Source organism: Macrosteles quadrilineatus, unplaced genomic scaffold (assembly GCF_028750875.1).
Source record: "Macrosteles quadrilineatus isolate MER2022 unplaced genomic scaffold, UCM_ALF_1.0 Scaffold_3__2_contigs__length_128488019, whole genome shotgun sequence".
In the NCBI taxonomy this organism is placed as follows: Eukaryota; Metazoa; Arthropoda; class Insecta; order Hemiptera; family Cicadellidae; genus Macrosteles; species Macrosteles quadrilineatus.
Window position 1 is genome coordinate 42574671 of NW_026542596.1, and position 26751 is coordinate 42601421.

At 34.4% G+C, this 26751-nt stretch overlaps 2 protein-coding genes across 2 annotated transcripts in view; both read left to right on the top strand.

Annotated features, from left to right (window-relative positions):
- LOC128988636 (probable G-protein coupled receptor CG31760) overlaps positions 1–26751 on the top strand; it is a 119884-nt gene that overhangs the window by 21106 nt on the left and 72027 nt on the right. The gene's annotated exons all lie outside the window — the stretch shown is intronic.
- LOC128988637 (probable palmitoyltransferase ZDHHC24) lies at positions 12154–13060 on the top strand. The gene has a single exon (XM_054410114.1). It carries the CDS (start codon positions 12169–12171, stop codon positions 13009–13011), a length of 843 nt encoding a protein of 280 aa, XP_054266089.1. The 5' UTR covers positions 12154–12168; the 3' UTR covers positions 13012–13060.

A 26751-nucleotide genomic window follows, 5' to 3' on the forward strand; every position in this document is an offset into this window, starting at 1 on the left:
ATATCTCTAGCCCTGGGTATCCACTACGTACCAGATTTAAAAGTCATAACTTAAATGTTTCTATTAAGGCCATAAAAGTTGAATTTTGTTTCTAAAAGGGTTGGCAGATGTGTAACTATTATATGCAACAGATTTAAAGATTAAAATGTTTCTATTCTGTGCCCTCTTCCCGTTGCAAAGCACGGGTACAACAGCTAGTTCAGTGGCATATTATCATACAACGTGTCCTTAAGAATTTTCCATTTGGGATGGAGAGAAACTAGTGAAGTTGGAGGGTTTAAAGGGAGCGGGGCGGAAAATAATAAAACGCCCCAGATTGCATCTTACAGTGGAGCAAGGAGTGAGGGCCGTCTTTAACCTAAAATCACAACGTACACGTTTTTTATACAAAATCTAAATTCAGCCTTTGACAACTTGAAATCCGTTGTTAATCTACTTGTACCAAACATTTGTTTGAATAAAATAAGTGTGTAGAATTCAGAAAAGGTATGTTCTCATCTTTGGACTAAGGATTTACTAGAAGCTTCATTTACATGTTAAAGTTAAAGCCAGTTTTACAATATAGATTATCATAGTTTATTCAGCCCCCAACAGATATTTTGTCCTAGGACGCTAGGCTTTGGCTCTGGATCGTTATTCACATTACTTCAAGCTAGGCATATGATTGTGGCATTATCACGTGGATAAAATTGGTGATTAGCGGGATGTGAACCCGGTTCTCAGGGTATGTCTTTTCTGTCGAATATACTAGATTTCAACCAAGTTTAACTGAAAAGACAACCTAGTGTAAGCTATTGCATATTTTATGCCACATCGGCCATCACACTAACAAAAAACTGTACCAGCAGTCTGCCACAATGCAATTATCAATTATTTAAGATGGGAACGCCACTATGTGCGTATTTTAACCCAAATATGAGTGAAGGATGAGTGTAGGATGAGTGGGGCGATCTTGTAGTCTTGTTAGTGACTAATTATCAGAATAGTACTGCAGATAGTCGTAGTACTCAATAGTGCGGAAGTTAATCCACATACTTTCTTCAATTAGCTTGGCAATAACCCTTATCATGGGTAAGCGGTGAGAGTAACTATGAAACTTTATGGGGAAAATCACAAAATTTGCAATAACTTTGAAACTATACTTATTACAGCATCGTTATTGTACTATTTTGTTTAGTATTAAAGGAATCATAACATACAACATTTTAATCAGAATCGTTCGGGGCATTTTTGTAAAAAAATTACTATTCCGTGGTTCAATCGGTTTTATGAGAAAATCTCCATTGAAAATCAGATATTCCAAAAAACAAAAACACATCTGGAGATACTATGGACTAGTACCTCAAGTTCAGTAGTTGGTCAAAAATTTGTAAATTTTAAAATCAAACATATTTGATGAACGTCATTCAATGTAAAAAAAATTAAATAAACATTTCTTACATTATAAGTGTTTAATCATATTGACCATCGCAATAAGATTATTTGCCCAAATTTAAGGGGAACGTGCTTAATATGTAGAAAGGAGGGAGGTTCTAATATGTTAATCTCACAAACATTTAAACAGAGGGTGGGGCGCCCGGTCGCGTCGTATTGCAAGCTTTATACCCGTCGCTCTAATGAGTTTTGTAACAAAATGTTGTGATGAGAGGAGAATTAATTCACCAGTCAGTGATTGTTATTTGTGTTTACTATCCTACGTTATTAAAATACTGAGTAATTTTCCATCGCTGTAATCTTGCTTTAATAAATATAAAGTCATTGTTCAATCTTTTCTTTTAATATCGTTCTTAAATAATAATGAATTCATTCATTTAGGGTTCATACTACTTTTTACACTGACTTGATTATTTTTTAGCTTTACCCATGCCTTTTAATGGTAAGAACCTAAAATAATGTTAATGAATATATTAAAAAACGTTCGGCTAGTTTGATCCAGTGTGTTTTACGTGTCATCTTATCTTTATAAAGAAACAAATTAATAATGGTTTTAATTTGACATTCATGTAAATCTCGTCCAAACGAACTTTTATTTCAAAAACGTGTGTTACATTTTACATTCTAGCACATGCCCCATCTAAACCGGGAGTATAATTTTCTCAGAGTAAACATTGTTTAAGGCCCAAACGCTTTGGTTCAACCCCTAAACGCACTCATTTTACAACATAAAACAAGAGTGAATAAATATAATTTGTTAACAATACTAACACTCTATCTCATATTGCCTTTAATTGGGTTCAATTCATGATGCTATCTAGGTAAAAACGTTAAATAGGAACAAGAACAGAATTTGAACCAGAATTAGAAAAACATGCAATTGATATCAATGGCTTAAAAGCACACAATGTTTTTGTATAAAGTTTTCTTTAACATACACTACAACGTCTCATCTAATTTCGGAGTAGCTAAAGAGTGCACCATTGTTATTTGAGTTTCAAAGGCATTTCCCACGTAATTTAGAGCCTTGCCTACAAGATTACTCCACAAAGACGTCATCTTCAGAATACACAATACCTACAACAATGTGCTAGATGATGTATAGGGTGATGTGTCTTGGCCTGTCTACAACCCTCATCGATTAAACCTGCACTCTGTTTTGAAATTACCTTGGGATTTTTTATAGCAGCAACGTGCGAGACTTGGATTATAAGTGGATTGGTGTTTCAGATAAAGACCGTTTCTTTTTTATAAATTCCTTACATTGTCTTTTGTACGTTGTCAAAATGTAAAATGTTTAGTTGCAGTTAACTTGAAGTTGTAGGAAGGATTTAGGAGATTAAATTTGATGTAGGCATTTAGATTATAATTTTGGTGTTTCAGATATACAAGTATAGCCTATTTTTATGTCCTTATACTTTCTCTTAACGTTGTAAAAATGCAAAAAGGTTCAAAATTTATGTTTTCAGCAGTTACTTTAAAGGTATTGAATGATTGACTCAAGGATATTCAAGTGATGCCAACAGATATTTAGATTATGTTTGGTTCAGTATATTTAAGAAACTCGGTCCATTTTACATGATCTGAATACTATCTGAATTGCCTTAGCAAAACAAAACTAATTTTACTGTGTTTCCTTTACCTGCGGCTACTTTATAGGTATAGAACATATTCAAAAACACTGTAGTTAATAAAATATCATGATTCTTTTTAATTCCATTATAAATAAAGATATAAATAGTGCATCATTGCTTCCTTCTTGAACCCTGCTTAACCAGCGATGTCTTCTTTAATCTTTTATTATAGGCCTATTCAATGTTTAAAATTACTTTAATACTCAATACAGCGAATATGTGTTATATTTTAAATTGTCTCCAACCAATTTTTCCTAAAACTGGTCATTTACAAAAATAAATATATATGCCGTGATTGACAATTTCGTTCCAAGGGTGGAGTACACATCTAATATCACATATAATTTTGGAAATTATATACATTTCTCTATGAAAATACAAGTATAATTAACCCATGCAAAATGTACATTACTTAATGGTTTATTGAAAAATTTCAAAATACACTAGTTAGACGACAGTAATAAAACCAATTTTGTATATACAATGAGAAAAATGTATGCATTTTACGAAATCTTCAATCTCAAAATGTATTTGTGTATTCCTTGTAACATGAAGGTCCTAGGATCGAGACTTAACGCATACGAAAAAATGTCTTCCTCAAAATGAAAAGTTTACTAGAATGTTAACGATATTATTTTATCTCATAATTTAATTCGTAGGGGTGTACCTACTTTAAAAATTGATTCTTATTCCATTTTAATCCTACCTTTTTTTAGGGAATTTTGTAACAATTATTTAAATAGAAGAAAACCAGCACGTAAAAGATAGTTTCACAAGAAAAGCTAAAAATATAGATTACAATTATGGTGAATATAATGAGATTCACTTATAAATATGTCATCAGATGAAGAAACTGCTTTGGCAACCTACTTACTCTTTACTGAAATTGTAGAGCAAAAATATAAGTAAACTTGGTTGCCTGGACAACCGTCGCGGTGTTTTAATCTTCTTGCTTTTATACCCTTAAAACTTCTATGCCAATGACGTGCTCTTAACCTGTTATAAAACCCATAATTTTCATTTACGCTTACCAACCTAATTTAAAGTTCAAAACTTTTATGGTACAAGCTTCAAGATTGTGCTCATTGGTGTCAACCAACAAGTGATTGGTGATTTGGCCAATAAATGTCAACTAATTTTTTAAAAAGTGTTATCAAATTGTTTCAAAACTATTTAACCTTTTAATTTTGAGGTTCTCCTTAAACTGCATAGGCAGATTAACATATCATATACAGGGTGTATATAAAGTCCCGCACGGGCCTAATATTTCCAAACGATAACAGATAACTCAATTAGAGTTGGTAAATCAAAACGGTGCCTAAAAATCTACTTTTTGAAGGAAATATTAAGCCCGTGCGGGACTTTATATACACCCTGTATAAGAAGCTTTACTCATGCGTCGTATTAAAGTGGAAACATAATATACAGTGCCGCTATTGATTACAGAAAAATATGTTACCTCTTTTGTACTCAAAGTAGTTGTATATGCCTCAGAATAAAATTGACAGCTTTTGGAATTTGAAACGGAGAAAAATGTAACTAGTTAAAAGCGTTAACATTGATGTTCGTTTCGTGACAGCGTCCAATCAATCTAATAATAATTCTCTTAAGCTTAACATGGTAGCTTTGAAGGCTGGAAGACATAGCCCAAGGGATTTTAAGATGGGAAATAAGACTGAACCCCTCCAAGACATATATTGATCAAGTCCACAGAGATTGGATTCACAGTTTGGTAATGCATAAAGGACAAACAAACAGATTTTCGTTTGGTTTTGTAATTGGGGTGGTACAGTATTTTAATTGTTCATTTACCATGCTCTGGCTTTTGTAACTTAACATTGTATATGGACAAAGTATTATTTTCGTCGACTAAAATAAAGATGTAATATGATCATATTGACACAATGTATTATGTTCTTTGTATTAATTTATTGCCAAATTATGTTTTTGTTATTAATTCCAATTATTGTGATTTGTTTACTTTTGTCTTGTCTTCATAAATTGCAAATACAGTCCTTTTTTATTTGTAATAGTCTGACATTATTTCTACAAAAGCAATATATCCGATTTGAACACTGCAATGCATAAATAATTTAAAGTACATCAAAGAAAAGATAAATTAAAGTGTGGTTTAAATTTAAATACTCCCGTCGCAGTAAACCTCCAGACAAAGTACATTTTCATAATTCCACGAAAGACTTTCCTTTTAATTTTCAGATTTATTCCTTATACACATCGAGTTAGGTTTGATAAGTACTTAGGTTTGCTGATACAGGACGGGTAGGTACTGGTAGTATGGTGTATTTTTATTAAAATGTAAAATGTAAAAAAAAGAAGCCAAATTTGATCAACATAAATCCATAAACAAGCAACAATAACCGTTTATTCATTCCCCATAAGAATAACATGGGAGTTTTCTAATTTTCCCCATAATCATAAGACTTATAACGATTCAACATACTTAATTATATGTTTTAAGATCTACAAAATATTCAGGAAAGAAATGACAAAATGTATATGTTTTGTAGGTCAAAAAATATAGTCTCATTAATACCTCACGAAAACCCTCAATAACACCTGGTTCCCATAGTCCAATCATGCTGGTTCTCAAACATGTTCGAATTACTCTAAGTGTACACGTTTGTACAAAATTTCGTCGGAATGGAATGATTTTTACTTGGGTTATCGTTATAACGATTCATATATATGAATTTAAACTATGTAATTTTTATCTCTATAGACCTCAAAACGAAAAAGGAAATCGCTCCCAGCTCTACTATTATATGATCTACGGTAATAGCTTATTCCATATACTGGGTGACAATTTTAAGTCTTGAGATGACTAGCAGAATTTGTCATTCATGAAGAATTATTAGTCATTTTTAATCTTTAAACAACTGCCTTGTTTTACTCAGGTGTTCTGTTGAGCTCAATTTTCGGCTTTGTAATCTACAAAATAATACAGACCTTTAATTTTATGTGCATGTCAAAATATGCTTACGTTTATGATTTTCTTCTGTCTTCCCGCTGAGAAGGTAGCATTGCAAATTCAATGAATCTTTGAACAGCTGTAGTTTTTGACTAGTTTGTCCATTTGAGGTCCGGTTTGCGGCATTATTTTTAGTTCAACAGACCTTTAATTTTATGTACATAAATAAAGTTGCAGGTTGATAAATTTTGTTTGCAATTTAGGGTGCAAGGTATTCTCCCATAGGGAAACACTACCATAGGAGGTAGTGCTTACCTTTAGGATTTTCAACTTACTCCCTACCACAGCTGACATCCGATCACCATCTACAACAAAAGGCTGGTTACAATTACCAGTAATGATATGCCAAATTGTGTTGTAATATTTTTTCGTTTTAAAGTTATAAGGTCACCCTAAGACGTAATTGTTACCCTGTATAGTAAATTCACCAAAACATAAAAATTACTTTCCTTTAAATTTGTATCAACCCCCTCTTTAACATCACGTCGAAGCCAAAATGTACTTGTTTCATTCCAAAGAGTGTAAAAAGTGCATAGAATAATAAAACCATAACTATCACTAGATGCGTTAGAAAGAGAATCACTACTAATTACTCTGCTTGGTCTAAGTTTCATTTAGTTTGCATTTAGCAGGTAAGATATTATAACATAAAACAATAGAACTTTCTGATGTGAGAAGAATTACAGTCAACAATATACGCTGGACAATGCACTGTTAACAATCAACCTAGCACGGTGCCTGACGACGCAACCCACCACTCATCCGAGTATCTGAATCACATCATCGCGCCTTTGTAATGTAATGTTTCATTCTACCTTATTTTCACGAATTTCCCTTTATAGGAAACAACCTATTACCTAGGTCTCATGGTAAGACCTGGACCCGAGACCAATATAATTTTCGTGTTGATGTTTCTAGAGGCCAAAAACACAATCCGATAAAATGTGTTCTCTGATGCATTTAAGGTAACACAGTACCCAAATATACAATTTTTTTTATTATTTAGTTTTGTAGAACAGACTTTTCTGAACACGTACATAATAAAAATTAAGGAAGAAAAAAATTATTTTTAAAATTTTCAGCTACTTTTTAATTTCAATTTCTTGGATACTCCCTTACTAATTACTTTTAAATGCTTCTGCCACAGGAAAATGGCACGCAATGTACGGATAAAACTGTAATTTTGTAATTGATTTTCAATTAAATCTATATAAATAACATTGGATTTAACGAGTAAATAGGTTTGCTGCTACAAGGAAACTAATTAAGTGTGGTTTTAGTACAATATTAATAGATTAGTATAATATAAATAAATATGCCAAGTTTGTTCAAAATATATTCATAAACAAGTAAACTAAAACATTTTCCAATATTCTCCATAAAAATAACATGGGCAACTAAAATTAAAAATTAAAAAGTTAATCGGTCCCGGGCGTAGGTCTTACCGTGCCACCTACGGTAATAGCGACTTCCATATAGGAAAGTTCGCTAAAAATATATATCTTTGATTTTTAGGTAATAGTTTTTTTCTTTTTTTAAGTAACATGTGCATATGTATGATGCATAGTGATGTTGAAACGAAATTCAAGTTATTGAATCACACTTTATTACTTCTGGAATTATGGTTAACGTTATAACAAATATTTTACAAGTACTGGCCTATGTTAAACCACGCTATTATTACAAGGTGTGGATGTGACAAGTGATATGCCTCGACGGCCACATGAAAGTAGGGATAAGCCACATCAGAACATGTCACTTATCACATCCTGTGCAGAGGTCCTTCGTGGAACCATTTACACATCCTTTATCATCCTTCATGACAGAATTATTATCAGGTCACTTGTGTGTTATAACCAACATTGTGTAACGTGCCTATTTTGAGGGGGGGTCAAACTAGCCTACTCCTATGTCTAGCCTACATTGTTAACATAGTAAACATTGTTCGAACTAGACTCAAACCGTATTAGTAGGAAAAGGGAAAAGTTGGTATCTTGGAATTTTTTAACAATAAAGAATTTCAATCAACTTAATTTAATATTTTAGTATTAAATAATTTAAATTTATACCCGGTATCCTATAATACTCCCCCACAAGGTTAATTTTTGAATGCCTGCAAATAGTTAAGCTAGCTTCAATGCACGTTACTAGGGTACCATTTGGCGGTATTTTGAAATTCACTCTCCCACCATCAAATAGGAGTTTCTAGGGGTACCTTAAACTTTAAAACGGCAACCCCTATCAAGAACCACTACATCTTAAAGGGCTTTAAAAAAGGAAACTACTGTAATCCCGCAAATTCGACTTTGAAGCGACGAATTTTCGAAAAGTTATTCAAGAAATGTTAGACGTTTATGTAACTGGAACTTTACATTCGATCACTTTTGTTTTTTTGTCATGGCTGTCAATTTTTAAATAACCTTCAGTACACGTGACCAGGGTGATGCCACTCTTAACTGAATGTTAATTTTTCATTTAGGAGATTGGCTTTCACAGAGGGTTTGATTTAATCTGAATTCAAATTAAATAAACTGAGAATTAAAGTAAATGCAAATTCAAGGGAAGTGCTCTTTCACGGGATTAAGAGATACTTGTTGTCAAGGAGCTTTATGTCAACACCAAACAGTTTTAATAGACATTAAATAATAGTTACATTTTCCTATCCCTAGAAGAGCTTATTTAATGTAATTTAATGTATTATGATTAATTGAGCAATCATTTATTGAATACACAATCTATCATTGATGTGTTATTTTAAGCTCGTGTTCTCTCAATTACGCACACTTCGTTATCAAATTTATGACAGCTCTCAACACAAAAAATAAATAAGCTCTAGGTCTCATAGTTCTATGTTTTTGTGTTTTACAAAGTACAATTAATTTGGTTTGAAGTAATAGTTTAAATGGGAGAAGGTAGGGATTATACGCAAACACGTTTAATTAAATTCACGCACTGGTGGTTTGCTTAAATATCTTGCGGCTACAAAACTAAGTAATTAAACTGTTGAAATCCTACTGCCCGTTGAGTGACCTAAACGATTGAGTTCTAAAATGGTAACCTAAAGTTTGACCAAGCGAAGAACTTGAGTAGATAAAATTCTGATCAGTTTTTAATCTCTTAGTCTGTAAATAATTGAGAAGTAATGTGGTAATGAGTGGACAAGAGAGTCCTATTTAGTTAGTTATGATAGTGTTTGATTAATAAGATTAGTTTCAGCGTTAAGATTACAATAAATTATTTGGTACAGTTTGTTTAATACAGTATTTAGGTGAATAAAACTACTAATGCGCAATAAATCAAATTAGTTGATTATTTATCCAAAGGCACATTAAAGAGTGATTTCCTACCTCAGGTTTTAATTAGCAATAAAGGAAAAATTTATTTACGCCACACTGCACTATTTTGACGAACTTCTCACGCAAGGATTTAGTCCAGAAAACAGCTGTTTGCCGCCGGCTTAACAAATGGGGTTCCGATTGCGTACTACTGTACTGTAATGAGTTTTACCGGACACCAATCAGCTGATTATACTGATTGTATTTGGGTGGCAATGAGTGGTTATAAACAAAAACATAACCTCTCTTAGAGGTGATTTTAGTCCTTTGTTTTTAGTGGTAATATATAAGGATCTGTACAGATCTAGTAGTATGGCGTAAACTATCGTACGTAACTGGTCCAAAATGTGTGTACGGGACTCGTATGGTAATCCCGTTCTCGACTTCGTCTCGCACAGGAACGACCACACTCGTCCGGTAAACACTTATTTTCAGGACTAGTAACGTAATATACTATTTCGTCATACTGCAGCAGAAACAGCAGTTTTTAATGCATGCGTTGCAGGTCTAAAGTAGCATTTTTAGTCTCTAGGGAGTAAAATCAGTTGTAAATTTCGATTGTGGCAATCGTATCGATCAAAATTTTTATCGATTGATTTATTAGGTAAGGTTTTAGCCTATTGTTGTCAATAATTGCTCGACATATCAATGGTATAATATGCTGTAATACAATCATAATGAACTAAATGATTGAATCACTTACTAAACAGCTGCTTATTTGCATTAGCAGAATTGAAAACAAGCTGGAAGTCGTTTTGAGATGTTATATTCACATACTATGCAAATTATTTCGTTTTCTAGCTTTGTTTGTTAATGATGCAATATGACGAAAAATATAGTTCACCACACGGGCAAAAAGAGTCACTGTAGGCCCTAGTGATTAAACTTTAGCTGTTTGTGTTTTATTTACAACCTGGTTTAACATTCAAGTGAAGGATCAGCTGTTACAAATCAAATTAAAAACTGTTTCCAAGAAAGATTGTACTCATCAGTGGATCTTCAAAAGCTAACTTTATAAATAAATTAAACTCCAGGTGGGTGCGAAGCCCGAAATGAAGTTTTCCTTTTAGACACCTCCACTAGATTATAAGTTTACAAAATGACATATCAATAAAAAAAATCTACTTAGTAGGATGGGTGAAAAGGAACGTAACAGAGACAACCCTTTATTGTATTAAGTATAACAGATATATGGATAGAAAATGCAACACTCATCATTCCTTCACACCTACAATTCGTCGTTGATGTTTTGGTAAAGTAATTATAGGACTAATTAATTTAAAAACATGTGTGAGATTTGTATGGCCACTTCCGAAGTATTTTTTTCTCTAAGATTGAATCTGCAACGAAACAAGGCCATGTCCGAGATTGAATCTGAGAAATAACAGCAATATTGAAACCCAAGTCTCAAGAGTATTGGAAGGGCGACACCATTTCACCGCTGGATTAAAGGGCAAAAAATAAATAATTGGAAATATATCCTTGACAGCGTTCGCAATTAAATTTCCCGCATGTATACAATTCCTTACACTGGTGTTTGTAGGTTGCCTAAGATTTTTTGCGTGTTGTTTTACATTTGTTCAGAATGGAGAATTAGAATGCTTAGTAGCTGTCATAATTTATACAAGTACAAAAATTCCGTCTTAACTGTTTATCTGTATCCAGTGTAAGAATAAAAATTAACGTGTTAGAACTAAACACAAGTGTGCTGATAAAGCCAAACTGAACGGGCAACTTTTAGTAAGCTTAAGATTAACTATTACAGTTTCAAATGCCCTCGCCACAGCAAACATGTTGACTAAGTGAATTTCCATCCGCCTGATTGAATTTACACTAAAATATCTCTTTAAAATCTTACATTTATTCCCTATTAAAATACTGTACTATTATTTTAACTAGTACTAAGGTTTGCTGCAAAAGGGAGGGTTAAACTTTTTTTGCAAAACTGTAATATATAGTTAAGTGTACTTTTAGATAAATGTATTTTCAAAATTTGATGAAAATATGATCATAAACAAGCTAACTATAACGGTTTACTTATTCTCTATAAAAATAACATGGGGATTTTTAATTCACAGTTTTTTGGAATTTTTTCCGTAACCATTAGAGCCATAATAACGCTTCTGTAGGCTATACCAAATAGGTTTCTAGCTCTACAAATTAATGGTTTGGAAAGAAATTGTAAACGTTTATGTTTTAAAGATAAAAGACGTGAAACCCCAATTTTTACCCCATAAAACCCCGTTCCCATAGCTTAAATAGTTAAATAAATAAAAGTATGTACATTTAAATGAACAAGAGCGAGTCATAAACGCGGGCTAAATGATTGTTAAGATTATGAATAATATACGAAAACTATGGGTAACTGGTTACAAAATCAAAACTTTTCGAAAAAGTCTCCCGTTTCTCTGGACTCAGTAAATGATACAAAACTCTTGTGTTATAGATTGTACCCATGGTGGAAGGAAAAACATGGGTGTGCTATTCCCGCCATATACTGACGTCACCCAGATTGCAAACACCATTTCACCAGTTAGAAAAAATTTTTTAAAAAAACAATAACAATCAATTCAAAACAAATATATATGTTTATATGGCGATACAATCAGGTGATTTTTTTGTTTGCAATTTGGGTGATGGTTTTTCCTTCCACCATGGATTGTACCTGTATATTGTAAGTCTGGGTTTTATTTCCCAAAAGAATGTCTATAAAACACATGTTTTTAATTATTTCTTAAATAATAAACATAACCATAGCTGTTACTAAACCACAAATATGAAACTAAGAAACAAATTTTTCCCGATAACATGCCTCGATATTGTCTCATTTGTGTTCATATCGTTAATCGTGCCTTTCGGCTACTGTTTCGAAATACTTTTAGTGCTACCGACCTTCTACTCAGCAACATCCTTCTGGTTCATCCTCCACGCTTTCTCAGGATCGTTCGTGTTGGTCAACATTGTGAGCAACTTCGTCTTTATCATGATAACGGACACGAGCGTGAAAAAGAACTTGGAATCTCAGACTCATGGATCGCAACATTGGAACTTTTGTCGCAAATGTGACATTCGAATTCCTCCCAGATCTTGGCATTGCAATGTCTGCAACTGTTGTGTTCTCAAGAGAGATCACCATTGCCAGTTCACAGGATGCTGCATCGGACATCACAACCATAGGTATTTCTTTTTCTTCGTCTTCTACATGGCGCTCGGTACGATCTACGCTCTTTACTTGCACACCCGCTACATTTACCGGACAGCCACCGAGTACGTCGAAACAGGCTTACAATTCCGAGGGTCAAGGATTTTAGCTTTTGCTTTGGGTTTGAGCTACTCCATCCAAAACTGCTACCTCTTATTCTACGGCGTGACCCTCTTCGGTGTTGGAGTCTCTATGTTTTTCTTCCTCTTCCATTTCACCACGATGACTCGAGGACAAGTGCTGTATGAGAGGGCTCGTGATATTAACGCTTATGATTCCGGTTCTGTGAAGAAAAATATAGAGCAAGTGTTGGGTAAAAGATGGTATTTAGCATGGATTTCTCCGTTTGTTACTTCAGAACTACCTAGTGATGGTGTGAAATGGGCTCAGCACAAATTTAATAAAAGAGTTATTTGATTTCATCTATATTTTTCTAGAGTAGATTATAATTTGGGTTCTGGTTACTTATAAGAAGATAGAAGATACGCAGTAACCTTTTGTAATAGTTTATTTTCACAATAAATAACACCTTGTTCCAATACATACAGTCCTGAAAGCCTACTATTTTAATTATAATTTAAAATTCCGTAGCATGCCTAATAATACATTCGCGATAAACTTAATTGAAGTGTCTAGTTACAATGAAAACATGTAGCCAATGTTCAACATGCAACAGGAATCTCCAAAATAAATTAGTTTGAACACAATCCAATCAGAGTGTTTTGAATAATTGAGTCTAATGGACATTCATACCTCATACCTCACACTTGTACATATTCTAAATATACAATTAATTTTAGTGGTCCGAGTCTTCAACATTAACTAATTTCGATTAACAATACTGGTCAACAGTTTTTAAACACTTGGAAGTGCTAATACGTAGTGTAATCAATAATTATAATCACACGAATTACCGCGGTCTTTATACAACTCGTTCTAAAAGTAAAATTATAGTGGTTTGAACAAAGTGAAAAATAACTGCCTTAGATATTTATTCTCATTGACGTTTTGATAATGAAGAATATATCTCAAGTTGTAGTCATATTAGTTAGCAAATAAAGCACTATTGACATAGTCTTTCAACTATGACTTTTGATACAAGTACAAGGACATTCTAATACCACGGTTAACTGTGGCGTTAACTTTTGGATCTTGAAGTAAAAATTAATTCTATTTATGGACCAGTTGTCGCCAATTTCTAATTTTAAAAATGAAGTTTGGTTGGTTATTATTGGTTATTGTTTTTAGTTAATTCTTTCAAATTTGATTGCTGTTTTTAAAGGGGAAAGATGTGTTATAATGTTATATTCACATTTTATCATATGTTAAATGTATCATATGTTAGTTGGAGGTAAACAATATCAGTCATGTTTATGTTTTAGTCTTGAGTTGAATTGTAAATAAACTTCTGAACTTAGAGTCGCCTTAGAATCCAGCATTTAATATTGAGAGACAACTGCCCAGTCAACCTGATTATATGCGCATTAATAAATGTCCTTGTTGAGTGGGCAGAAGCCGCCAGCAATTTACCTTCTGTGCTACAGTGTCGACATGGACACTGCAGAAATGACTTATTTCATCTGTTCTTCCATGTACAGTAGACTCTTGATAATTCGAAATTGGTGGGCCAAGCATATAAATTTGAATTATCAAGAGTTTTGAATTATCAAGAGTTTGATTTATCGGGAGAAAAATAAACCATTTGAATTACAGAGAGTTTGTTTGTTTAATACATACAAAGGTACAGCACGTTACAATAAAACATCATACCGTATTTTAGTACACTTTTAAACAATCAATGGCTTACTTTTCAGTTAATGTACATAGTTGCAAATAAATCTATTATTTAGCGCTATATATTTCGCCAATAGCTGAACTATCAGCTGTCGACAACTACGTTTGTGCTCAAGGAGATATCGCGCAATCTAGAGATCGGATTGCCAACTTAGAAAAACAAGTCAGCGAACTAACTCAGACTACTGCTCTAACTAAACAAACATCAAAACGTCCAACACTAGCCTACCATGGGAACTGGATGTACTGTACTGTATAGTTTCCTGTTATAACAGGAAGAGATCACTTCGAATTATAGAGTGTTTTGCCAACTAAACTTCGAATTACTGCGTGACTTTGATTTATAGAGTGTTTTTTCGACGAAACTTCGAATTACAGCATGACTTCGAATTATAGAGTGTCAACCGACGAACTTCGAATTACTGAGTTACTTCGAATTATAGAGTGTTTTTCCGACGAAACTTTGAATTACTGCGTGTTACAAATTGACCTGCCCTCTATTTGGACTTTGAAATACCGAGTGTATCAAAATGCATGGTAAAAATTTGAAATATTGAGAGATTCTCTAGGGACTGAGCCTTCATTTTGAATTATCGAAAGTTTTGAATTATCAAGTGTTTGAATTACCAAGAGTGGACTGTATCAAAAACGCTTGCAGGCAATTTCTTCAGAGAAAACCTCTATTTCTTGTTCTAAGGGTTCGAGAAAAAATTTTGGTTTCAATTTTTTGACGACCTTTTTTACTCCCACTTATATGGAGAAATTATTTTTTCGTCAAAATTTTCGAGTTTTGGGTGCATGTGTCCGTTTTGGGTCCCCCTGAACTCAAAAAGTTGTTTTCGAAGTAATGGTGAAAATGAAATCTTTGTAATAGGAGAATAACTGACAACAAAGTGGAACCTTGATAACAAGACCCTCGATAACAAGTCACCCTTGATAACCAGTGTCATTTTCAAACTCTCTAGAATTTATTTTACCCTTTAATTACATGTTATTGCAAACCTCGATAAGAAGTCAACCTTGATAACATGTCCTATTTGATAATCCCCTTGAGAGTCTTGTTATCAAGGTTCTACTGTATAATATTTATGTTAAATTCAGAGTGCGTTTTTCAAAAGGGATGTATTTGCAAGCAGAAAACAAAAAGATACATATGCTTATTGTGCTATCAATTGATAATCTGGACGAATGATGGTATGTGTATATAAAACATTAGATGTCTGAATCAGCCTATTTTCATTAATCATACAATAATTAATCATTAGCTTTCTACGGTTTGATACTAAATGACCCAGCTGTCCATGACCATTGGGCTTTTAATAAATAGTCTTAGCTATAGAAACTGCTGATATTAGTCAGTAACAAAGCTAGAAGTCATCTCACCCCATTATTAATCCATCCTTCACTTTTTTTATATTAATAGGCAAACATGTTTCTTTAAAACCTTTTTTCACAGCTCGTGTGCGTTGTAGGAAAATCTATCATACTGTTATAAAGTATAGATATTTGCCTGTAGATGTGCAGAGTCCCTTTATAAATTAAAATAGGCTCAAAAATAAGAACAACATTTTAATTAAAAATTTAAAAAAATACATGGGTCTTATGGGTTGCCATGCACTGATGACGAAATAACAACTAAATATAAACAGGAAAGCCAAACAAATAGAAGAAATTCCAATCACTTGTTTTATTTACATCGTGGGGTGAAAATAGAGAAGTTTGCACAATAGAAATATTTGGTCGAGTTTTCGACCACGGGGCGACTAGTTTTAATTAAAACATGAATATTTGAGTCCCCGTCTTAGTCGGTAATAAAATCACGTTTTGGGTTTAGTTGCATATATATCACTACATTGCTAAATGGCTTACGATGCCTTGCATCGTAAAGTGATTCTTTGTACACTACTATAATTTCAGACTTGTAGAGTCCATCATCAGGTGTGACAAAAGATTCAGGTCAACTATCCGATTTGCGAAGCTAGCGTTCACTAGCATGTAGCGCTTGTGCAAGTTTTACTTGCATGGTCATGCAAGCTGTACTTGAATGCAAGTTAAGGTTTACACTACACGTACCTTTGCAAGTGGAATTGCCTCAATTCTAGTCAGTGGAGTTCTACATGTGATGCGGAATGTGGGATTTTATAGAGGACGTTTGGGCTGAAGTGAGAGATGCAGTAAGTGTGTTACGTGATGAGCTTTTTGAAGAAGCAAACGAATTACTTTTTAAAATAAAGAGAAGAAAACAAAGGTCATGTTGGGAATGAAAATGGGTATCAAGAAGGGTATCAGCCATGACAACTCAATAACCACTACAAATTTGACAAATACACAAATAAACCTTAAACTCAAATGTACAGACACACCGGCACAGGCACACTACTCTCTTCACTTGCTTACAAGTAGGAGTGGTCTGCAAGTCACGTATTTACACACGCAAGTGGAACTTACGCGAAAGTTGTTACTTGCGCAAGTAATATTTGTCAGAACAAATATTACCGGCGCAAGTAAAAAATGCATGCAAGCTAGCCTTGCAAGTTTAACTTTCGTGCATGATAGTGTTTACATTTACAAGTTGTTATGCAAGCAGGATGCAAGGAAAACTTGCGCAAGCGCTACATGCTAGTGTAAACCCCGTTTTAGTAAGAAAACACAAACCAGAAACACACAACAAAAATACCATAAACGATGAAAACCGGCTAGTGTTATCACAAGTGTGGTGACGCCGGAAGAGGAGTCATGTTTTTTTACAGATGATGATGGACTCCGGAAGTCTGAAACTATAACACTGTACTACAAAAAAGCATCACTTGACGAAGCGAGGTAACATATACAGTACCATTTAGTAGTACTGTAATAATAATAACTCATCCAAACATACTTATCCACATTGCAATCACATTGCAATGTGTACAAACTTTTGCTTATCATCCCTTATAATACATAAGGGTGTAATACTGTACGTAGAAGAAAATATACACCATGACCTACTCTGCACAAAAAGGATAAACCCAATCTGACATTCTTGCAATTTAGACGTACTTGCTAACCGCACAACTCACAACGAAAGTTTTTAGCCATAAAAATTGAAACGCTTCACCACGAATGTCGCGTTGTGAACAAAGAATGCACGGTTGAAGTGTCTTCGCGGAAGGGCAATGTGAGATCGGCATCGTCGCGTCGCTTGCCTTATCTCATTCATCTTTCCTTTCAACACCCCTGAATCCTCCCCTCTTCCTCACCACCCCTTTCCTGCGACTTATCTTCAGTATTGACTACACTGCTATGTCTCCAATCGGTGGTAAAGTACATAGTTTTGGAGGAATTTATTGAATTTGAACCAAACATGAACAAGAAGAAAACAATAATGATTATACCCCCCCCCCCTCCACGGTGTAGAACAGAAGCCTTTTCGTCCTGGAATATGAGTGCCCCACCTGAAAAGGAAAATAGAACAAAGTGGGATTTTGAAACGAATTAAGGGTTGAATGTTAAATGTTGGGCAAAGAAATGTTAAACGAAAGAGATTTTTTAAGAATAATACTCGTATTTTCTATCAAACCATATTGTGGAGAATTTAGTTTTTGAACATTAGCTCTTTGTTAGTAACTGAATAGTCTATGTTATCTTTGAATCAATGCCTGGCTGGCTATATAGTTGATCCATATAGGCACAGAAAACAGTTAAAACATTGAGCCTTTTTCTGTGGCTGGTATTTAATATAAGTATGAACATTTAAGCAGAGTCAATGGGTGAAATATATAAATTCATGGTGTTTTTTGTATATAGTAACAAACATTTGTTCCTATTTCTGAAGAACATTTACTACCGTTTTTCACTCATTTGTATTCATATTTCATGTCCTTAAAGCAAATTATCATCGTGGGCGCTAAAGTAAAGTTGTTTACATTCCCAAATGTTGAGCGTTTTGACACTATGATGTCATAGATAACTATTAATATTTTTGATTATTGCATTTAAATTGTCAAGACTCCTTGGAATTTAAAATATGTTTCATCTCGTAAAGTATCCAAAAAATAAGCTTTACCCAGTCGTGGTGGTTACGTTTTAACTCTACTTGTTATTAGTTACCAACCTTTACCATGTTAATGTTTATATGATAATTGATAACTGTAATATATGTTTATATTATTGTACAAGAAGCAGCATTTGATTTTATAATGTTGGTTGGATTCCAGATGTTAAAGACTTTTGTTTTGTTCTGATTGTTAATTTTGTAAATAACAATAATTATTGAGTTGTGATTGAAATGGAGAATAAATTGAATACACTAGATTTTATCTTGTTCTTATAAAATATTACAATGGCGCAGTCGAATTAAACGGACCTCGTTCCGAGTGATAGTAAGTCTAGTAAAAGTAAAGTTTTTTTTATACCAGATTCTGAAGAAGATAAAGCTAAACTTCAAGAAAAAAAGGGAGGTAAACTTAAAGACTAAGATGGCAGGAATAGGTAAAGTTGGTGAATTTAACCCACAAGATGAGTCCATTGAATCATATTCAATGAGGCTTAAGCATTATTTCAAAGCTAATGAGATTGATGACGATACCAAAGTTTCTGTTTTAATAACTGTTGTAGGCCCAAAAGTTTTAACAATTTTGTCTGATTTAGTTTCACCTGCAGCTGTAGATAGCAAAAGTTATGAAGAGTTAGTTAAAGTGCTTGAGAACTATTTTTCTCCAAAGAAATTGGTGGTAGCTGAGAGATATACTTTTTATTCTCTTGTGCAAAAACCTAGTGAGAGTATTTCAGAGTTTGTTGTAGCGATTAAACATTTAGCTAGTTCATGTAAATTTGGCACATTCTTAAAAGAGGATCTTAGAGACAAGCTTATTTCAGGGATAAGTAATGAGGTCATAAGGCAAAAATTATTGTCTGAGGATCAAGAATTTGATGACGCTTATAGTTTGGCACTCAGATTAGAGCAGGCTGAAAAACAGACAAGTTTGTTCAATCCAAAACAGGAAATTTGTCATTTAAATTCCAAGCCCAATTCTTCACATGTGAATCAAAATAGGCAGACTGGTTGTCATTTCAATTCAGCTATTGGTGCTGGTATGACTAATATTAATGCTAAATTTAAGTGTTACAGATGTTGTTCAGTTGAACATAGGGCTAATGAATGTCCATATGCAAATTATAAGTGCAATGGGTGCAACATGGTTGGGCATCTACTAAAAGCTTGCCGAAACCAAAGTAAAGTTGCAAAATTTGGAAGGAAGGACAAGTCAGGTGCTAATAGAGTCCATCAAATCTCCGAAGATGATGTCAATGAGTTTAGCTCAAGCAGCTATGAAGTTTCAAATAATGTGTGTTTGTACAACTTTGGATTAAACACAGGTATGGCAGCTTACAAGGTAAGGCTAACTATAGAGAAAGTTCTGGTGGAGATGGAAATTGACAGCGGCTCAGCTGTATCAGTTTGTCCTTCAGACGTTTTTAATGAACATTTTTCTCATATTGAATTAAAGCCTGTTTCTATGAAATTGCGAACTTACACAGGTGGTGACGTGCCTGTTCTAGGTCAAGCTGAGGTTAGAGTTTTATATAAAAACCAGAACCTAGTGTTACCGCTATTGATTGTTGAGGTTTGTCGTAAAGACCAGCCTATTTTGCTTGGAAGGAACTGGTTAGCAAAATTAAAGTTGGATTGGCATGCTGTATTTTCAAGATCGTATGATATTACTGGTACTAAATCTAAGTCTACAGTGAATGTTACCACATGTGAATTGAAGCAATCTAATTGTGAAGTTGTGTTGCCTAATGGAAAACTTGAGGCTGAAGTAGAGGCGTTAAAGAAAAAGTACAATGCAGTGTTTCAAGGGGGGCCAGGAGAAATAAAAGGTGTTAAGGCTCAAGTCACTCTCAAGGACAATGCTGTTCCTAAGTTTTGCAAATTTAGGCCTGTGCCTTACTCGTTGAGGGAAAAAGTAGAACAAGAATTAGATCGGTGGGTTGAGGATGGTATAGCGTACAGAGTTTCTAGTTCAGAATGGGCTACTCCGTTAGTTACAGTGCCCAAGACTAATGGTGTCCGATTGTGCGCAGACTTCAAAGTAACATTGAATCCGGTGTTACAGACGGAACATTATCCATTACCTCAACCTGAGGATATATTTGCTTCTCTGTCTGGTTGTACATATTTTTCAGTTGTGGATCTCACTAATGCTTATCAACAATTAACTGTTGCGGAGGATTCACAACATCTGTTGACGTTAACAACTCACAAGGGACTATTTCGACTAAGACGTCTGCCATTTGGACTTTCTTCAGCTCCAGCTATATTTCAAGCTGTGATCGATCAAATTATAAACGGATTACCAGGTACGGTAGCCTATTTAGATGATGTTTTGGTTGGCGGCTCAACAAGAGAGGAAGCCTTTTATAGATTGGAGAAATTGTTACAGCGTCTTATGGAATTTGGAGTACAAGTTAATGGGAGTAAATGCAAGTTCTTACAGCCTGAAGTGGAATATTTAGGCTACGTCATTTCAGCATCAGGAGTCAGTCCACAACAAGGTATTGTTGAAGCTATTCAAAAAGCTCCCGAACCTACTAGTAAAGACGAGCTAAGGGCTTATGTTGGTTTAATAAACTATTATGGAAAATTTATTCAAAACTTGTCTGCTAAAATTCATTGTTTTTATGAACTGTTAAAGAAAGATGTTCCATGGAAATGGACCGAGCAATGTTCTCAAACATTCAAAGAAAGTAAATCTTGGGTTCTGTGTTCTGATGTTTTAGTACACTATGATGTCTTGAAACCTTTAGTGCTCACTTGTGATGCTAGTCCTAAAGGAGTTTCTGCCATTTTGTCCCATATCATAAACGGAGAAGAAAGACCTATAGCGTTTGCATCAAAAACACTGAGTGCCAGTGAGAAGAACTATTCACAGCTCCACAAGGAGGCGTTGGCACTGATCTTTGGAGTGAAGAAATTCCATAAATACATTTATGGTCGTACCAATTGTATTTTACAAAGTGATCATCAGCCACTGGCAGCTATTTTTGGATCGAAGCGAGGGGTGCCTAGTTTAGCTGCTGCTCGCCTACAACGATGGGCCCTGATTTTGTCTGCCTACAATTTTGAGGTAAAATATCGGAAGGGTTCCAGTTTGCCTCACGCTGATGCGTTGTCACGCTTACCACTACCCGAGAATGAAACTTTGGAGTTTGATGAAAATTATATATCTCATGTGGAATCTTGTGTAAGAGAAATGAACTTCTTCAATTCGGGGAGTGACGATTCTCCAATCACTTCTTTAGAGATAGGACAATTGACTGATAAAGACCCACTGTTGTCTAAAGTTCGGGATTTTGTGTTGTATGGGTGGCGTGAAATTGTAGACCCAATGTTAATTCCATTTCAGAGAAGGAGAGATGAATTGTCAGTGGATAAAAATTGCATTTTATGGGGCAGTAGAGTAGTCATACCTAAGAAATTGCAAGGTAAAGTCATCCAGATATTGCATGAACAACATCCTGGAATTACTCGAATGAAATTGTTGGCACGCAGCCACGTGTGGTGGCCTGGGATCGAAAAAGTAATTGAGGATGCTGTGTCATCTTGTTTGATTTGTCAAAGTACAAGAAATGCTGCTTCAAAAGTTCCATTGCAGCAATGGCCGTTAACTTCCGAGAGATGGCGCCGAATTCATATCGATTTTGCTGAAGATCCAACCACCAGACAGCAAATGTTGATTGTAGTGGATAGTTTTTCAAAGTGGATGGAAGTATTTTTAATGGGTTCTATTTCCACGGGGAAGACCATTGAGAAACTTCGTACACTATTTTCTGCTTATGGTTTACCTGAGGAGTTGGTGTGTGACAACGGCACGTCTTTTACCAGCCTAGAATTCAGGGAGTTTCTTAGAAAAAATGGTGTGAAACTAACATTTTCTCCACCATATCACCCTGCCTCCAATGGAGCAGCCGAGCGTTCTGTTCAAGAAGTTAAGAAAAGTTTGTTAAGGCAAGTTTTGGGTGAAAAATCATCTCAGCAGACATCACTGCAGTATAAATTCGATAACTTTCTTTTCGCATATCGTAATACTCCATCGTCAGTAACCGGTGTGAGCCCGGCTGAACTGTTCTTACGTTGGAAACCTCGAACAAAATTGACTATGTTAAAACCTAATCTACTAGACGAGTCAAGGAAGAATCAGGAAATGCAAAAACGAGCCTCAGATAGGCATAGAGGTGAGTGTAGATTTTTTAATGAAAATCAGAAGGTGTTGGTTAAAACAGTCAGACAGGAGAAAGTTAGTTGGGTTCCAGGTCGTATATTACAGTGTAAAAGTCCAGTTACTTATTTGGTTAGTGTTCTTGGCAAAACAAGAGTTTGCCATGCAGACCATCTTAGACCAACTGAGGTAGAGGAGGACGAAATCATTGTGCGGAAAGAGGAAGTTGGAAGGACTATTGAGGCACATCATCAAGAATTCAATAGAGATTTGCCTATTCTTCAGGAGTCTACATCACCATCAATATCAAGACATGATGCTTCACCTTATTTGCCTAGATTGAAGTCTGATGTTGGGAAACCACGGGGTGTGCAATACAGTCCATCTACAGTTTTGAGGAGATCACAAAGGACTGTGCACAAGCCGGAGAAATTGGATCTATAAAGTTGGCGAAGCCAAAGAGTCAGAAGAAATTTTAAAGTTTTAAAGTATTATGAGCCAAGCAAATTTTAAGTGTTGGCGAGTGTAATATATGTTTATATTAATTGTACAAGAAGCAGCATTTGATTTTATAATGTTGGTTGGATTCCAGATGTTAAAGACTTTTGTTTTGTTCTGATTGTTAATTTTGTAAATAACAATAATTATTGAGTTGTGATTGAAATGGAGAATAAATTGAATACACTAGATTTTATCTTGTTCTTATAAAATATTACAATAACTCATTTATTTAAACATTACTCATGACTTTCGTGAAGAAAGGTCTTAATAATAAAACAGTAAAACAATATCTTCGCCTATAACTACTTTTTTAACTATACTACTTTTTTAACTATACAGTTTTAGTTTAGTCCGAACAATGTTGGTTATAACACACCAGTGAGCTGATAATAATTCTGTCACGAAGGATGATAAAGGACGTGTAAATGGTTCCACGAAGGACCTCTGCACAGGATGTGATAAGTGACATGTTCTGATGTGGCTTATCCCTACTTTCATGTGGCCGTCGAGGCATATCACTTGTCACATCCACACCTTGTAATAATAGCGTGGTTTAACATAGGTATTAGGATAAGTGTGGTGTTTCTATTTTATGAAGATTTAAATTTTGACTTATATTTTATATTTTTTTATGAAGTCTACGCATTTGGATTGTACGGAGCAATCCAATTCTTATTAATAAGAATGGTGCAAAAGCAACGTCATTTGCATACTCTCGGTTGAAAAATAATGAATTTAAAAAATGTTTTTATTTGGACAAGGTTAAATTTAAAAGAACACATCTATATGAATTATAAATGCTCAATGTGAGTTATATTAGAAACTCTGGAAATATCTATGTGAAACTCCAATTCAGCCTAGACATTCTGTAGCATTTTCCCGGGTTATGGACTTCATAGTTCCTGTTATTCGAATTTGTAGTTAAGAGGGTAGGACTTTGTCTTCGATCAACCCTCACAGTAAAAACCAGTCAGGACCTAATTTTCACAGTGTCTTGTTTTGTATGAGGTCTAGCCATTTATTGACAGGCTTCATGGTACTATTGACTATTGGATACAGAAGAAAACATCCCATCTATATGGATCAGCTGTCGCCAATTTTTCTTAACAAATAATAGTTGTGTGAGCCAGTCACAGATTGCTCTAGTGTCTAAAACTCTATTTTTTACCTTATTTTTTGTTACTGAATTAGTTACTGGGTCATAACAGTTGCTATAGCTCATAATAAATAAGTCATTCCATCAGTTTGGCTTGGTATAAAATCATCGTGTAATTTATCGTGCAGGAATCAGTATTTATAACAGTGCAATCTGTCGGTGGCTCACATCAACTAAGACAAATTTGATCAAACACCTGGCGACAACTTTAACATGGGGATGGGATGTCTAGTATTATAGTCTATGTGGTACTCTACTCAGCAACTGAGACAAAACATAACCTTGTCAAAACAAACTTGTCAACACGCCCTTTTCATTGTTGTACCAACCAGCTGTTTGAAATCACGGAAAAATACGTAACAAGCGTTTATTCTTGCCAATCTTATTGAATAACAATGTACAGTCATGTATGGATGAAGAGATGGAAGATATCATGATGTCATGGCCAAAGCTTATTGAAAGTGTAGTATATATTTACTAGGGATGGTTGGGATTTCATTCGCAAAATATTAGGATGGACAGCATAACCAATGTGTAACTATTTATAAACTCTGTCTATAGGAGAATTCAGTTTATTTTTTACTCAAGTTAATCGAGGTATCAAGAAATTATTTAAGCAATTTAAGAAGTATTTGTTTTATTTTTTTGATATTCTAGGGATCAAAAGACAGATGGGTCTGGTATTGCAGCCTCACAAACGTGTTCAGGCGTATGCGTTTTTATATAACAACTATTTGTTTGCTTTATGTTTACTATTATTTGTATGTTAAATGTGTTTGTGTTGCTTTAAAACTAAAAGTTATATAAAGTTCTGAGATGGTGTTTTTCTTTATTTCTTCTTCTTAAAGCGTTCAATGTCTATCACAAAGTAAATAGAATGTGATACAGTTTAAGATGAAGTTGGCGAAACGTTGAGGTTAAAACTAAAAGCACAGCAACAGGAAGTGGGGTAATAAATGTTTTAATTAACTCTACGTAAAGAGTACTTACACATTCATAATCTAATAGATCCATTAAGGGGGGTTTTGCACGGAGACTTGAGCTTTCAACACTTTTAGGCTTTATCCCATACTTCGTCACCTGATTCTTTGGTGCAATATTTATGCAATATGTTTGTTTTTATATCTATTTAGACATTATATACGGTAAATTCAATATTTGTGCTGTTCAGTAAAAACGTTTACCAATTTACCGTTAACAATTAAAGCGTAAATTAAAGGTTATGTTGATGGCCTTCTGGAAGCGCGTTTCCTGAAAACTAGCGTAGGTACTAACAAAAAAGGCAGGGCTTAGGTAGTTTAACTTAATGCGGTGTTACCTCAGTACTGGGTATATTGTTCACTTAAATGAGTTATGAGCTATCAGTTATCAGACTTACTACTTAACATAAGCTGGATATCAATTTCACTACCTAATTGAAAACTTTTAAGCTGTTAAGCGTTGTTATAAAAGCTTGAATGATTATGCAACTGTGTCAGTTCGTATATTATAAAGATTTACTTTTAAAACCATTCACTTGTTGTTTCAAAATACTTTACGTTGGACCATCATAGTTCTACTTTGCAAAATTTTCGAATTTAAGATCAAATGTGATTTTTTATTTCATTACGAAATCAATCTGCACGAAATTATTCGGCAACTTTCCGTTAAAAACCCCATTTCTTTCTCTTCATTAAGAACTGATATTTGAGTCCTGATGAACAGAATATCACATTGACACAGTTTTGATATTCTGACGCGACATATCGACAACCAACCGTGTCAATGTCGTTGCTGCTCCAATATTACGAATCGAAATGGACGTCAATCATATTGGCGTATTGTTTCTTTACACTGTGCCCCTTCAATTCGGCTCAAAGGTCAATCGATCTTGGGCATCACTTTATGTTTTTACTAATTTAATTCGCTTAACATTCGTTAACGTACAGGTTTTAGTATTTTTGTATTCCTCTGGGTTCTATCCAGGAATTTTTATCCACATTACTTCAGATTAGGGATAGAGAGGGTTGCGGCGTTATCATTCTATAGTGATTGGTGGGATTTGAACCAGGGACCTCGGAGACAGAAGTCCCGCACTCTACCAGACCAGCTCGTTCCTCTGTAGTTTAGTTATTAATACTGAATGTATACGGGTGTTTTTTTATCGCGACGCAAATTATCCTACAAGTGAGTCACTGTTTACAGTCAAAGGAAGCTCATTAGATGACAGTCCCGCTTCACCTACTTCATTACCGACCTTAATATATGCATTTTAGCATTGTTGTCTACGTATTTTAGTGTTATTGGGAATTAACTGCGAATAAGATTCGATAACGCATTCTCGCAAATGCAGCCCTCGTTTGATATCGATAACGCAGATGGAAAAATGAACATTTTTCCAGTTTATACGATCTACATCAGTTTGTCAAAATCAATTCTAAAGTGCATACTAGCTTATCAGCAATGTATGAAGAAATCAAGTGAAGTTTTATCCCTGAACAGTACCTAAATATTTGTACTTGTAAT

Coding starts and splice junctions, on each gene's coding strand:
- LOC128988637 (XM_054410114.1), top strand. CDS start 12,169: ATGAAACTAAGAAACAAATTTTTCCCGATAACATGCCTCGATATTGTC.